The 16,268-nt window shown below is 39.6% G+C and overlaps 1 protein-coding gene across 1 annotated transcript in view; it reads left to right on the top strand.

Annotated features, from left to right (window-relative positions):
• Nucleotides 1-16,268, top strand: part of asmt (acetylserotonin O-methyltransferase) — a 75,230-nt gene that overhangs the window by 27,490 nt on the left and 31,472 nt on the right. The window contains exons 4-5 of the mRNA XM_028801204.2: nucleotides 319-387; nucleotides 10,849-10,967. Coding sequence (XP_028657037.1) covers nucleotides 319-387; nucleotides 10,849-10,967 — 188 coding nt within the window. The remainder of the gene's footprint in view (nucleotides 1-318; nucleotides 388-10,848; nucleotides 10,968-16,268) is intronic.

The raw sequence follows: 16,268 nt of genomic DNA, 5'->3' as shown, positions 1-16,268 counted from the left end.
ATTCCCAGCTAATACCATTCAGTCTTTCCACAGCCACTGCTTAATGCTGGTTAGGTGCCTCTCTCCGGGGGGGCCCAGTGCCTCCTCAGTCAGACTGGTGTTGCTGTTAAGTCTTTGCTATGTGAACTGTTGGGCTGCACTTCAGGTCCTGCCTGTAAAGTGAGCAAGTCACTCAATCTAACCTCTACTGCAGTTTAACAAAAACAAATCTGTAAACAGTCAGAGCGTATTCTGATTGTCTTGGATAAATATGTCAGGAACATCCATGACAATATTAATAATTAGATTTGTAAAGTATTTTAATTTTTTGTTTTGCAGAGAAGGAAGAAATCAATATGAAAGAGCATTTGGAGTTAGTTCCAAGGACTTTTTTGAAGCCTTATACAGGTATGGCTCTTCTTTCTTTCTTTCTTTCTTTCTTTCTTTCTTTCTTTCTTTCTTTCTTTCTTTCTTTCTTTCTTTCTTTCTTTCTTTCTTTCTTTCTTTCTTTCTTTCTTTCTTATAGAGCAATTTATTTAAAAATGTCTCTAGATATGCACAGCATATACAGTAAGTGCTTTAGCTCTAGTCAATTTTTTAATAAACACAGCAATACGGGCTTCTCAGAGGTGACATGCTGCAGTCTGTTATTAATTACAGAGAAATGGGGATGACCAGGAGAGGAAATGTAAAGCAAAGCCAAAGTCTAAACCAAAATGATAATTAAATAATTGTAGTAAGAAGACAAAATCAAAGAGTCAGGACTCTGGGATTGCACTGATTATGGTATTTCCAGAAATACACTCCATAGTAACCAATAATGTCCCATAACAACAGCAATTCAGCGTAATTGCACCCATTAAAAATGCAATGGTGACAGAAACAATGCAGTTGCTTTCTTAATAACTGAAAATAGTATTAGTAATAAAAAAATGTCTACAGAATAGATTACAATACTTCGGAAAACCCAAAATGAGAACAGCAACAAGTTGAAACGAGTGTTCAAGGTTTTTAAAAACACACAGAATCATAATATAATCAGCAGAAGAGATGTTGACTTCTGTAGGAGATTTATGACTTCCATTTTTTAAACATGATGGATCACGCAGCTCTCAGGCAGAGTTATGGGGAGTCTGTCCTGATAGCATCAGGTGTAAAGCGGTCACCAATCCCTAGATGGGATGCCACCCTGTTTCTCATGCTTAATGAAACTACAGTGCATCTGGAAAGTATTCACAGCGCATCACTTTTTCCACATTTTGTTATGTTACAGCCTTATTCCAAAATGGATTAAATTCATTTTTTTCCTCAAAATTCTATACACAATACCCCATAATGACAACATGAAAAAAGTTTACTTGAGATTTTTGCAAATTTATTAAAAATAAAAAAAATTGAGAAAGCACATGTACATAAGTATTCACAGCCTTTGCCATGAAGCTCGAAATTGAGCTCAGGTGCATCCTGTTTCTCCTGATCATCCTTGAGATGTTTCTGCAGCTTAATTGGAGTCCACCTGTGGTAAATTCAGTTGACTGGACATGATTTGGAAAGGCACACACCTGTCTATATAAGGTCCCACAGTTGACAGTTCATGTCAGAGCACAAACCAAGCATGAAGTCAAAGGAATTGTCTGTAGACCTCCGAGACAAGATTGTCTCGAGTCACAAATCTGGGGAAGGTTACAGAAAAATTTCTGCTGCTTTGAAGGTCCCAATGAGCACAGTGGCCTCCATTATCCGTAAGTGGAAGAAGTTCGAAACCACCAGGACTCTTCCTAGAGCTGGCCGGCCATCTAAACTGAGCGATCGGGGGAGAAGGGCCTTTAGTCAAGGTGGTGACCAAGAACCCGATGGTCACTCTGTTAGAGCTCCAGAGGTCCTCTGTGGAGAGAGGAGAACCTTCCAGAAGGACAACCATCTCTGCAGCAATCCACCAATCAGGCCTGTATGGTAGAGAAGCCAGACGGAAGCCACTCCTTGGTAAAAGGCACATGGCAGCCAGCCTGGAGTTGCCAAAAGGCACCTGAAGAAAATTCTCTGGTCTGATGAGACAAAGATTGAACTCTTTGGTGTGAATGCCAGGCGTCACGTTTGGAGGAAACCAGGCACCTCTCATCACCAGGCCAATACCATCCCTACAGTGAAGCATGGTGGTGGCAGCATCATGCTGTGGGGATGTTTTTCAGCGACAGGGACTGGGAGACTAGTCAGGATAGAGGGAAAGATGACTGCAGCAATGTACAGAGACATCCTGGATGAAAACCTGCTCCAGAGCGCTCTTGACCTCAGACTGGGGCGACGGTTCATCTTTCAGCAGGACAACGACCCTAAGCACACAGCCACGATATCAAAGGAGTGGCTTCAGGACAACTCTGTGAATGTTCTTGAGTGGCCCAGCCAGAGCCCAGACTTGAATCCGATTGAACATCTCTGGAGAGATCTTAAAATGGCTGTGCACCGACGCTTCCCATCCAACCTGATGGAGCTTGAGAGGTGCTGCAAAGAGGAATGGGCGAAACTGGCCAAGGATAGGTGTGCCAAGCTTGAGGCATCATATTCAAAAAGACTTGAGGCTGTAATTGCTGCCAAAGGGGCATCGACAAAGTATTGAGCAAAGGCTGTGAATACTTATGTACATGGGATTTCTCATTTTTTTTATTTTTAATAAATTTGCAAAAACCTCAAGTAAACTTTTTTCACATTGTCATTATGGGGTTTTTGTGTGTAGAATTCTGAGGAAAAAAATGAATTTAATCCATTTTGGAATAAGGCTGTAACATAACAAAATGTGGAAAAAGTGATGCGCTGTGAATACTTTCTGGATGCAGTGTATATGCTTGATGGAATTTCAATTTATCACAGAACACCCTTACTCACACACAGCTGCATTAGCTCCAAACAGGCCAATTTAGAGTCTCCAGTCCACCTAACCTGAATGCTTTTGGGATATATGAAGAAATTAGATACGATCTGTAAAGGAAACCATGCCAACTCCACGGGTGTGGGTTCCCATTCATAATATCCACTATTGAATGCTTTTTGCTGATAAAGATGAGAGATATGATTCATTGCCTCTTATTACCTTGAAATTTAGATTCACGGGTACACGCAATTTCATTCTTAAACAGCACACCTCCTGCATTATCATGGGATCAGTGGGGCTCATCTAGAACTCTTACCTTTTAACCTTAACACTCACACATACACACACACCCTGTCGATTTAGGCGCTGATTATGAGTGATGCCTGCTCAGCTTGTCACTCCTCAGTACTCCGCACAGGAACTCACTAGCTTTAGCATGAACAGCAATTAAGTGGATTGGTCTGGTAAGCTTTGTTGGGCTGAATGGCCTGTTCTTGTCTAGATTGTTCTAATGTTCTTATGCTGTAACACATAAGTGTCTATGAATATGACCTACATGCTAAAGGATAAAATAACTTGGTCCACGAGAATAACCTTGACACATGGAGGTTGATACTCTTTTTTGGTATCCTCAGATGTAGCCTAGATGTTAATGATTGAAACGCCTTGACCCCCAATAGTAATCTAGAAACATGGAGGCTGATAGTCCTCGCTTTTTACGTCTACCCAGCCAACAATATGTTACTCACACTGTGCTGTCCTCTGTTGCAGGCGTCCCCCCTCAGCCTGCTAATGCTGCAGGAAAAAAGTGGCATTCACTTCAGACCAGGGGCCCTGTATCCACTTTATTACTTCAACCACTCATTATATGGAGACAAAGTATAGAAATTTAAAAGCAAATAAGAATTTATTAAAATAGAATAATAGCAAATGAACGAAATGAAATAATGACAAAAAAAGCTCTAATAGCAATACACCATTTCCTCAAAGTCAAAAAGCAACTCAATAATACTTTTCCTAAAGATCTGAAAACTGATGGTTAGCATCAGAGGGAACATCAGCATCAGAGCTGGAGTCCTCCTGGGGGGCTTTAAGATTCAGCAGTCTTTGTTATTTGATCCTCAGGAGGGGGTGGTTCATTATACAACATGGCCTCATGACCTCATGATATTACATACATAGATAACTGGCTTACAACTCTGGGGATGGACAGTTCTGCCTAAAAGCTTATAAAAAGTAAGTGTAAACCACTTTATCTTGTCTAGGGTGCTTATCTGTAGTATATAGCTATGTTAGCTACAGATAACATGAAAAGGAAAATAAACAAAATATACAGAATTGAAAGAAAACAGAAAAAATATCCTGGCAGTGCCACTCACAGAGCATCATAGTGCTGCTCTGTGTGGAGTGAACTCCCAGTAGAAGCTCATTTACAAATCTCTGCAGTTCTTCTGGGGTTCATTTTGTGTTATTGTGGGTTTAGTGGAACTCACCAAGTTCATTATGGGTTGGCCTGCTATCACCCTCTAAGCTTAACACACACACACAAAAAGACACACACCCTATCCAGTTAAGTAAGCACTGATTACGAGTGATGCCTGCTCACCCAGCACTCCTAAGCCCTCCACATAGGGACTCAGCAGCTTCCGTATGAACAACAGTTAAGTGGATAGGACTGGCAAGTTTTGTTGGGATGAATGGCCTGTTCCTGACTAGATTGTTGTATGGTTCTAATGCTCTAACACATGGGAGTCCTCTGATATATAACCTGTTATGATCTTTAATTTTTACAAAATATGCGCCTAGCTAGGGGTTTCATTGCCTAAGGATTCTGAATTTAACATTAACTTTTGGTTACATTATGAATTCAAGTCAAAGTCATAGAGAACTTTATTGTCATCTCAACCATATACAAGTATACAGATAGACGAAACTGTGAAGCTCAGGGTCCACTGTGTAACAACATGAAGTGCAAATAAGAATTTAAAATTAAAATTAAATGAAATTAAAATTAAAACACAAACAAGACAAGACATTGTGCAAAGACAAGACAAAGAATTGACGTGTAGTAAGCATTATGAAAATTGATGCAATGTATGGTATTGTGCAATCTAGATACATAATTATAGTCAATAGATAGATAGATAGATAGATAGATAGATAGATAGATAGATAGATAGATAGATAGATAGATAGATAGATAGATAGATAGATAGATAGATAGATAGATAGATAGATAGATATTAATGGCACTGCATAATAGAGAGACATAAAAGGCACCATATTATTAATATATAGATAACTAGGGGGCTCTGCCCCTGCTCACTTCGCTCGTCAACCCTCGGATTTGGTTAACCAGATATACAATTTAAACAGATTTTCATGGGAATTGTTACATATGTATTATTTTCACTTTTACTTTTAAACATCAGTTAAAACAATATTTAGAATTAACTTTTCTTCAAGATTGCTTTGAATTTTTTTTTTTTTTACTTTATTTCGCCTTATACAAATTTCTTGTATTAGGAATTTGTTAGTTTTTGTATTCCCCTTGGGGTCAGAGTGCAGGGTCAGCCATTGTACAGCGCCCCCGGAGCAATTGAAGGTTAAGGGACTTGCTCAAGGGCCCAGCAGAGTAGGATTTCTTTTTGGCAACCTTCGGGATACCAGCACAGATCCTTAGCCTCAGAGTATTGTGCAATCTAGATACATAATTATAGTCGATAGATAGATAGATAGATAGATAGATAGATAGATAGATAGATAGATAGATAGATAGATAGATAGATAGATAGATAGATAGATAGATAGATCTATATTCCATATCTATTGACTATATTTATGTATCTAGATTATATATATTTATATATATATATATATAATATATAAATAAAAGACATAGATAATACAGCACGGTGTGAGGTAGTACAGAAATGGCAGCATGACTTAGTGTATGAGAATAGTTGTTTAAGATGTGTAAACAATGACAGGTCAGAATGTTTCACAGCAGAAGGATGTCAAAGAATGTCAAAGTGCAGTATGCAAAATACGTAAAGGTCAGTATGAGATTTTCAGTTTTTTTTCTATATGCAAACTAGTCTTTGCAGGAAAGTGGCTCACATGTATAAAAGTTCTGTTTTTAAAGGTGGTTGAGACAGCATGGAAGATCCCAGGGGGCAGCATGGTGTTGAGGAGTCTGACAACTTGTGGGTTAAAACAATCCTGCAGCCTGGCAGATTCTTCTCTGATGCTGCAGTATCTTCTCTTGGATGGCAGAAGTGTGAAAAGTCCATGTGAGGGGTGTAAGGGGTCCTGCACAATGCTGGAGGCCTTGCGGACACTGCGATTGTAAAATGTGTCCTGTAGTGAAGGGAGAGGCACCCCAATAATGTTCTCTGCTGTCTTCACTATCCTTTGCAGGCACTTGCGGTCGGATATGTTGCAGTTGCCATATCAGACAGTGATGCAGCTGGTCAGAACACTCTCAATGGTGCCTCTGTAGAACATGGTGAGGATGGAAGGGGGAAGACTTGCTTGCTTCAGCCGCCTCAGGAAGTGTAGTCTCTGCTGGGCTTTCTTGATTATTGATGAGGTGTTATGTGTCCACGTAAGTTTCTCAGTTATGTGCACACTGAGGACCTTGGTACTCCTAACAGTCTCCACATCTAAACTGTTGATGCTGAATGGGATGTGGGCAGGATGTGATTTTCTGAAGTCCACGATTATCTCTTTTGTCTTGTCAACATTGAGAGATAGATTGTTGTCTTCACACCATGCAGACAGCCGTTCCATCTCATCTCTGTATGCTGTTTCATCATCCCTGCTTATCAATCCCAGCACCGTCGTATCATCACCTTGATGATGAATTGAAGAAGTTGTAAGTATTTTCCATTATGCTATGACACCACCTTTGTTTTATTACAAGGAATTCAATCTTAGAGCAAAGACATTGGGTGTTTCCTAGGCAATCATTCTTAAAATTCCCCAGATTGTGAGATACGTGTTATGCCATGGCAGCAACAGGATAAAAGGTTGCCCCTGATGTCCCATTGCTATCTAAGATTGATGGATAACCACTTTATAGAATGCAAATTGAATCCTTGATCATAGTCTTTCCTCCTGCTAAGACAGAATCATTTCTATTTTAGGTATTTGAGATTTGCTTGTTGACTTGGGTGTGACAACAGATTGGATACTGTCAGGATTGGCTTTGGCTTGTTTCTGACTAGTTTACCTCCAAGTCCTTTTCATTCAAAACTCTGACTCACCTTGAGTCAGTATCTAACTTAGACCTAACGTCTAATATGACATGGTCTCCAAGAGTAACCGAGACACATAAAAGTACACACATTTATGGTGTCTCTGTAGACACTAAAGTCTGACACACCTTGGTCTACAAGAATAACCTAGACACTTGGTGACCGATGCACCTTGGGCAATGCCATTTACCAGCCAATGATGCATTGCTCCAGCTGTGCTCTCCTCTGCTAGGGATGTCCCACCTCAGCCTGCTAACTCTGTGACAAAGAAAGTGTCTCTCATGTTTCAGCCAGGATTTACCCCTGATTGGAGTTCAAACTCATGTCTTGGGTCTGTTTTGTCTAATTTTATTTCAGTCCTGTGTATTGATGTTTATTTGATTTCTTATGTATGTTTTTCTGTTTATATGTTGAAAAAGGGGAAGGGCCTTAGTTATGTCCCCTGTGCTTTCTGGGTGATCCCACAGGGGGTGGGGCCACCTGCCCATCATCGCCAGGAATGGTCCTCCATCTTGTTTCAGGGAGGGCTTCCCATAGTTCCTGGCGGTTCAGTGAACATGCTAGGGAGTGGAAAGTTTTTGTGCTATTGCTTGTGTTTTCTTGATTTTCAACCCTGTGCTTTGTTTCTCAGCTTTGTGTTTGGATTTCATTTTGTGACTGTGATTATTGATTTTCTGAATGTCTGCTCTGTTTTTGATCACATTTCTAGATTCTGTATTAGGAATTACTTTGGTGCGTATTACCTCGCCTTTCAGGCAATTTACTTCTTTGTGCTCTTCGGAGCTTGAGGGCTTGCACAACCTTTGTTAAAATAAACCTTTTATCTTATAAAGATTTCTTTTGGTCCTTTGATTTTCTAGTCGAGATTTTTGATGGCTTTTGGAACTCCCCAAATCACGACAGTGTCAGTCTCTTGACACCAGGTGACGTGTATTTATTTTATTACTTCAGTCATTCAAGATGTACAGATAAAGTAGAAAAATCTCAAAGTAAAAAGAGTATTTATTAAAATGGAATGGTAGCAAATGAGACAAATGACAGAAAATACTAGCAATTAGCAAAGCCTGGATGCAAAGCCATAATAAAAATACACACTTGTTTGAAAGTAAGAAAATCTTAAATAATACTTTCTACAAAAGGTGGAAAAACTGAACTTTAGCAGCTAAGAAAACATCACTGGCTACTCTGACGATGCTTAACTCTGTCTAAAAGTTCTGATCATAAACGCCTGTATAAAACTTTTCATCTAGTGAAGGGTACTTATCTGTAGTGTCTCCAGCTCCCTTTACTCCCATTTAAAATCTTATATGCTGTAAATAAACAAAAAACATAGAGTTGAAATGAAGCAGGGTCACACAGCATTGCCCCTGACAGCACTGCTCTGTGTAAGTAAGCTGTGAGTGACATCCCAGAGTTCACCTGCAGGTCATCACAGTTCATCTTATGACACAAACTTGTGACCCATGTGCATTTATAGCTTGACGAATAGATATACTTTGAACATTTATTTAAACTTAATATATTTATTGTGTCCATTTTGAAAATATATATATATGTGTATACAGTATATGACTGTATATTATCTTTATATCCCCTTCCGTAGCATTAGAGCAAAGTGTTATTCAGGCTGTAAAAACTGTGTGAAAAGTGGTAGTCCTGAGCGTTACCCATGCAACGGTATAGCCGCGTCTTGTCCTCTCACCTGTAGGCGTGCATATTAATAATAGCGTCTCGTTAAAAACGTTTTTAGCAGACCAAGTATTACACTCATTTGACAGTGACATGAGCAGTGAGGTTGAGAATCCTCTCATCAGCAGTGAATCTGTCTTTAGCCACTGAAACTGAAGTTCAAGTGAAAGTGAGTCTGATGAATCCGAAAGTGGCGCTTGCTCAGTATTTGCATCATTTATTATAGTTTTTACATTTCTGTCTGGGTACTTTTAGTGTTTTGCACTTTTTACAGTAAAAAATAAAAATGTCATTTTTTTTAGCCAGAAAATGCAACGCTTTTTACATGTTTTTTTCGAAAAAAAAAATGTAATGCTAACGCTTGATGCTGTTCCACAGGATTCAGGCAGCACAGGAAAAGGTTTGGGGGAGCCACCTGTATACTTGAAGTATGGCTGCCAAAGATGAAGGTTTGGTTCATATTAAACTGGTCTTAACAGATCTCAGTCCAAAAAATGAACGAACACACAGGCAAACATGGCGGTTTTAAAGTCAGGCAGGGGAAGTGATGTCATCGGGGCCGGAACTGGAAGTGATGTCATCGAATCCCGGCGAAATTTGCCATGGTTGGTCTGCCGATGAAAAAGAGATGGGATCAGTGCACCCTGTCATCCCCTGGTCTGGGATATAATTACCTTCATTTGAGCCTTTTAGCTGCCTTCCCTGCGCACGTGTGTGACACACTGATTGTCTGCAAGAACTGAACATGTTTAATAATAATGTGAATTTCCCATTGGGATTAATAAAGTATCTATCTATCTATCTATCTATCTATCTATCTATCTATCTATCTATCTATCTATCTATCTATCTATCTATCTATCTATCTATCTATCTATCTATCTATCTGTCTGTCTGTCTGTCTGTCTGTCTGTCTGTCTATCTATCTATCTATCTATCTATCTATCTATCTATCTATCTATCTATCTATCTATCTATCTATCTAATTTCTGTTAATAAATAAGCAAAGACGTCTTATCTTTGGTACTATATGTAATAGTCTACTAACACAAAGTCTTTAAAATGCGACTTTTTGATGCCCACAACTACTGTAAGGTATTACAGAACATTAACCATTCTTGCAAGACAACACTCTGGCTGCATCAGTATTGGGATTGGCAATACTGGCCTCAGTTTCGGATTGTAAAGAAAATGAGCAGTATCGCCCATCACTAGCCACAACCCTTATTTGCTAAGTAACTCTTCTGGGACAGTCACGAGATGGGGTGCAATTAATGAACTGGCAAAATGGATGTGTCAGGCATAGAGTAATCTGAATTGCCATCTGAATTCTTGTGCCTACTGTGCATAACAGTAGGGTTTGTGTCAATGAGACGCGTAGTCACATTGTTGAACAGGTGCATGTCAGGCTATGCTGTAGGTTTGACACAGAAGTATAAATCCCCCTTAAGGGTCAGATCAGCTAAACCAAGTTTCAGTAAGGAGACAGAGAACAGACCAGATTGTGTATTTAGTATAACGTTCACCTAAACAGCTTCATTTCCAAGTAAGTAAATATTTAGCAAATAGCATTTCATACCGCAAAGATGTTTTTCGGGCCACTTTTTATTTGAATTTGAATGAAGTTAATAATATAAGCACTTTTGTTGGAGGACCTAAATTTTAATTCTTTGTCTAATTATGTTCTCAATTTTTTGGTTATTAGTTGATTTGAATTTTGTTGCATGACTCAATTTATAAAATGCCCCAAGTCAGGGATTACAACATCAAGTGCAATTAAAGAGCCTGCTCTGGATGATGCTCTGACAAGTCAACCAGGACATTTTTCTGCCATATTTTGGGATAAAGTAAAAGGTCCTCCCCAGCAGGAATGAAGAACATCTCTTTGAAAACAATCTTTAAACTCAATTTGAAATTTCTTGACTGACAGCCCTGTGGTTGAGCAGTGTTTCCGGCAAGTGTTGTCGGTTCTTCTTCCTGAATATTTGTTTCATTTTCTACTAAAAAGGTCATTTATCAATTTCAAAATCGGCTTCTTACTTTTCTGTCTTTAAGGTCTGAAGAGGAAGTTCTTAAATTCATGGAGCTCATGAATTCTGTGTGGAATATATGTGGGAGAGATGTTGTCACAGCCTTTGATCTTTCAACTTTTGAAAAAATATGTGACTTAGGAGGTAGGAAACATTAGCATTTTAACATTCACGCTCTTCTATGTGGCAATTTATTGTATAACAATAAAGATCTGATATCTCTTCTCATTCGTCTATGGTGAACTAGCTACAGGTATAACATCTTTCCTCCTGTACCCCTAATTTTGGATTGAATGTTTTAGAAAATATAGAAGTGGACATATCAACCTCTGGACTTCAGCCTTCACAACTTGAATTTATGGTGCAGATCTATTTGTTGTTATGTTTTCAGCTATGCTGTAGGACAGAAAGAGAAGGTATTGAGGCATGTCAAAATTTTGACTTTGCACATTTTAGGCCTCTCTAAACATGATTTGAGCACTTTTGGAGTCATATCTGTTTTTGTGTATGGATGGGAATCCATAGCCATGTTAATTCAAAAATGAATTCCTCAATGAACGTTAACATGTGTGGACAGTAGAGGGCACTGCAGCTCCTCAAACTCAGAACACAAATGCATCCACATAATCAAGACTTCAATAAACGTGATATTTCATTAACTCCTAAACCAGCGGTTCTCAAACTGTGGGGCGCGCCCTTAACAAAAAAGGGGGCGCAAATGTTTCCATATGTGGCATAATTTCACTATTTGTAGGGAAATTGTAAACTTGTAGCGGTGTATCGGCAACAAAAAATATAGGAATACATTTTATTAGGGTTTAAAACTGTTCTGAAAACTCGGGTCGCAAATACTTAAACGTTGAGAAACGCTGTCCTAATAATAATAATAATAATACATTTTATTTATATAGCACGTTTCCCATGCTCAAAGCACTTACAGAATATAAGAAAGAACAGCAGGGTATACAGTATATAGCATTGTACAAACCAGATAAATAAATAAAGAAGATTACGACAGTGACTTCAGAGAAAAAAACAGACAACATAACTGATGGTCTCGCGCACACACACACACACACACACACACACACACACACACACACACACACACACACAGGTTACATGAGCATCTTGACAGAGAAGTAAACTGAGAGAAGGGTAATAAAGTCAAGTAGAGCTAAAAGCCTTCCTGAACAGATGAGTTTTGAGTTGTTCTTTTAAAGAATTCATGGAGTCAGCTGACCTGATTAATTTCGGTAGGTCATTCCAGAGTCTGGGCGCTATACAGCTGAAGGCCCTGTCACCCATGGAGTGTAGATTTGTGTGGGGCACAACAAAATTGCCAGAATCAGAGGACCATAGTGGGCGGACAGGCACATAGTGATGGAGAAGGTCACCGATGTAGTTTGGTGCGAGGTTATTTAAGGCTTTGTAGGTTATTAGTAGGATTTTATATTCAATTCTGTAAGACACACGGAGCCAGTGAAGACGGAGCAGGACCTTATACTAAACCTTATACAAATTTCAATCCTGCTTCAACAAACTTTTACCACTTCTAGAATTCCTCCATCTCTTTTCCAGCCAAGCTTTGTCCACCACCTCCCGACGCTGCACACCTGGATGATGCCGAGTGGCTCCTTTTATCCCAGCACCCGGGAGTACTTGTGGTGTCAAATGACTACCTCCTGGAAGCACTTTTGGGTCATAAAGAACCTGCTTCCACATGTGCACCTTTCTTACAGCTCCCCCCACCCAGACGGAACCTACACACCCTGACAGGGCTGCCCACCAAGACAATGACATCCAAGATACATTAAATCTCAGAGAAATGCTTCACTCCTTACAGATTTGATTGTGAAAAGATCTTAACCTAGAGTGCTTAGTGCCTCTAGAGCTTTGCTTGGCAGTCTGATTCTTAGACTTAGCATTTAATTCTGGTTACACTCCGGAGCTTTTTGGTAAACCTCTGTCAATTCTCATTCCTGCTGTGCTTATAGTTAGACCTCCTGATTTGCTGTTTTTGGTTTTTGAGAATAAAGCTGTTGCTTAGCGAACAATTTTAGCTCCAGAATCATGAAAATGTACTCCTCTCCTGACTTATTTTAAATAACAACTAAGTGGCTGCTCAGTAAACATGGTGCCAGCATATGAAATTTTAAAAAACCCGAAGTCGGTGAGATGAGTCTGGGCTGTGGTCCAGCCAAACTGTTTTGTGCTCCCATTACTGGCACAACTCTGTTAGAGTCCTCATTAATAGGCCTATTAATTTGAAGAGAACTCACACCGGTGGATTTTACTCTACAGAGACAGTGGTAATGCATTTTTCATGCACATGAAGTAGTCTTTGTACACTGAAAAAAAGGTTAATGGCAGGTTGTCACATTTACAAAAATGTTTCTATACATATAAAAGGCAAAGCCCTCACTGACTCATCACTAATTCTCTCACTTTCCATATAGGTGGGAAGCTGAAATTTTGCGTGCTCATTCCTTGGAGTGTACTTACAAAAGTTAGGGATGTTTCCTGTCCTATTGCAACACCCAAGGGGGGGATATGGGTGTACCCCCTAAACTGTATATATAGATAGGGGAAACCCCTCCTCACTATTTCTGCCACTTCCAATATACGTAAGAAGCCCAAATTTCCCTTGCTCATCCTTTACACTGTACTTACAAACGTTAAGTATGTTTCATTTCACGCCGTGCCCTGTAACAAACTTTTGAAAATAACGTCTTCTTTTTGGTGGTTCTCATCATTATGCTGTAAGGAATTTTCAGAACTGGCCTCTCCTTTTGGCGGTTTCATTCCTTATTTCCATTAACAGAGGATTTACTTCACGGCAGAGACACACAACGGCCACCCCCAGTCCCCCTTCCTTTTTCTGCATGGCCGCTGTCCACGTGGTTGGCTCCTTGCATATATACATTAACAACATCCCGCGTTCATGTGCCTCCTCACTCGCTTCCTTACTTTCCTCAGCTGTTCGTCGTGCTCACTGCTCCCTTCTTCTTTACTCCACCGCTTCAAGCCTGTTATTGTTCGCCTTGCTTCACGTCTTCCTGCTGGTGACTCCTGCCTTTTCATTTACTCCACCGCTTCAAGGTTGTCATTGTTGGGCTTCCTTACTTGCTCACGTATGTCTTCCTGGTGCTGACTTCTGCTTTCCATTTTACTTCACCAACTAACTTACGAAACAAAAACATATAAGTCTGTCGACTCTGTTGTAGAACTAGAGGATGTGGTGCACTATCCGGTAGAGTTTCTTCACACTCTTAATCCTCTGGGCATGCCTCCGCATACTCTACTTTTGAAGGTTGGTGCACCAATTATGTTACTACAAAACTTACAACCACCAAAACTTTGTAACGGCACCAGGCTTCAGATCAAATCTCTGCTCAAGAACCTCATTGAGGTAACTGTCTTCACTGGAACTGGCTCAGGGGAGAGAGACTCTATTTATTCCTCACATCCCTCTCATACCCTCTGACCTCCCATTCCAATTCAAATGCCTCCAATTTGCAGTAAGGGTCTGCTTCGCTATGACAATAAATAAGTCACAGGGCCAGACTCTAAAAAAGGTCTCCATTGACTTGACACAAGATTGCTTCTCTGTACGTTGCATGCTCAAGAGTAAGCTCAGCAGACAGCTTGGTCATTTTATAGCCCGGGGACAGAACTGCAGACGTCGTTTACAAAGAGATCCTTACATCCTAAAAATGTGCATTTCTCATACACGACATTTACAATCATAAATTAAACTCTTTACAATCATCAAATTCTCTCTCAATACTAAAATAAGCCTACGACAATTACATTGACAATCATGTTACGCTATTTTTAAAATGTTTCCTTTTCTTTTTCATAACTTTAACACACTACTTCTCCGCTGCAAAGCGCTGTTTTTTTGCTAGTTTACTTTATATTACATGTATTGTTAAAGTTCCACTTTTGAACATAACTCGATCATGTTTACTTTATTGAATCTTGTGGGATGTACAATGTACTAATTTCAGTCATTTAGGTAGAAGTCAAAATTGGTATATTTAGTCCTCACCGGAAAGCGGATTCATCGGCAGCGGAGGTTGGATAACGTGGTGGAAAAGTCATGTGACTTTCAAGGAAGCAACAAGTTGTGGGTTTGAGTTATTGTCGCCGGTTAAGAACAAAAAGTTAGTGAAATAAAAGTTAATAAAAAACAACAACACACACACACAAGAAATGTTCAGAATTGCCCAGTAGTCCCAACAGCCATTTGATCCCTGGCTGAAAGATAACCAAATTAAGCAGAAAGTATAATGTTGAATCAAAAAAGAAAAAAGAAAAAATCATGCAAAATATCCAAAATTGTACGCAGATATATACTAAATATGTCAAATTCAAATGACTTTTGACAAGAGCAGGTGCCAAGAAAACAAGCCACCTAGGCCTACTAACAAAAGCTTAGCCTGAAAATTAATTTGAGTTAGAAATGCACTGGCGACACTGAAGTCCTCCCACAAATGTGTGAACTTTTAACAGCTCAGTTCAGACAATTTGGAAACCAAGCAAAAGAGGTGAAATGAAAAGATTAGAAAAGCTCCTAATGGTCAGTCTGGAGAAGAACCACAGGGTTAAGTTTCTCTTTGTGTGGGCTATAGCTCAAGTAATCTTTTGAGCTAAGATGTATAATAACCGAAGCCATCTGCTCTGAAAAGTGTCTGGATGTCCATCCGGTCACTTTGTCTCTGTCATTCCAAAATGTGCTGCATCACAAATATTTTTAGTAATAAAATGAATTGCATTTGTCATTCCAATGGATGGCGCATCACAAACATTGGCAGTGCTTCTTCAAATCCCATCCCAAATGACATATAAGACAGGCATATGCATTGTATAGTGAACTACAATTGTTAATGCTGAGGTCTGCATTGATTACTTCCATTTCAACCAGTCTGAGTTGGGTAGCACAGCTAGATAAATAATACATGGATGTGCCTTTCAAAGTTCAGTTGTGTCTCGGATTACATTGTTTTTGACTTCCATTTCCATTTATGTGCTCAGCAGATGTTTTACACAAACACTTGAGTTTATCCAAACTGTTACAAAAGAGGTCAATACTGATTGAACTTCAGTCTGGTGTTAACGTAGGGCTGCGTGGTATACCGGTACTGGAAAAGTACTGGATATCTCACATTTTAACACAGTACAGCACCAGGAGTTTGGGATTTTGGGTAGCAGAAGTAAACGTTACTTTTCCTCTCAGTCCACCATCCCAGACATTCATTATTGCAGTTGACGCTCTAACGTGATCAGTACTTCCAAGAGGTTGACATAATTGGAACTTCACAGGTACCCCCTCTCCTATTGCTTTGATGCGATTGGGAGTTCACAAAGGACCACCACCACCAAAAATTGCAATCGGGTCTTCAAGGCTATCAAGAGGGAAGCCATATGTAGTTTGGCGTG

Source organism: Erpetoichthys calabaricus, chromosome 4, assembly GCF_900747795.2.
Source record: "Erpetoichthys calabaricus chromosome 4, fErpCal1.3, whole genome shotgun sequence".
Lineage (NCBI taxonomy): Eukaryota > Metazoa > Chordata > Cladistia > Polypteriformes > Polypteridae > Erpetoichthys > Erpetoichthys calabaricus.
Note: the sequence above shows the minus strand (reverse complement) of the source record. Positions and strands in the feature narration are given on the sequence as shown.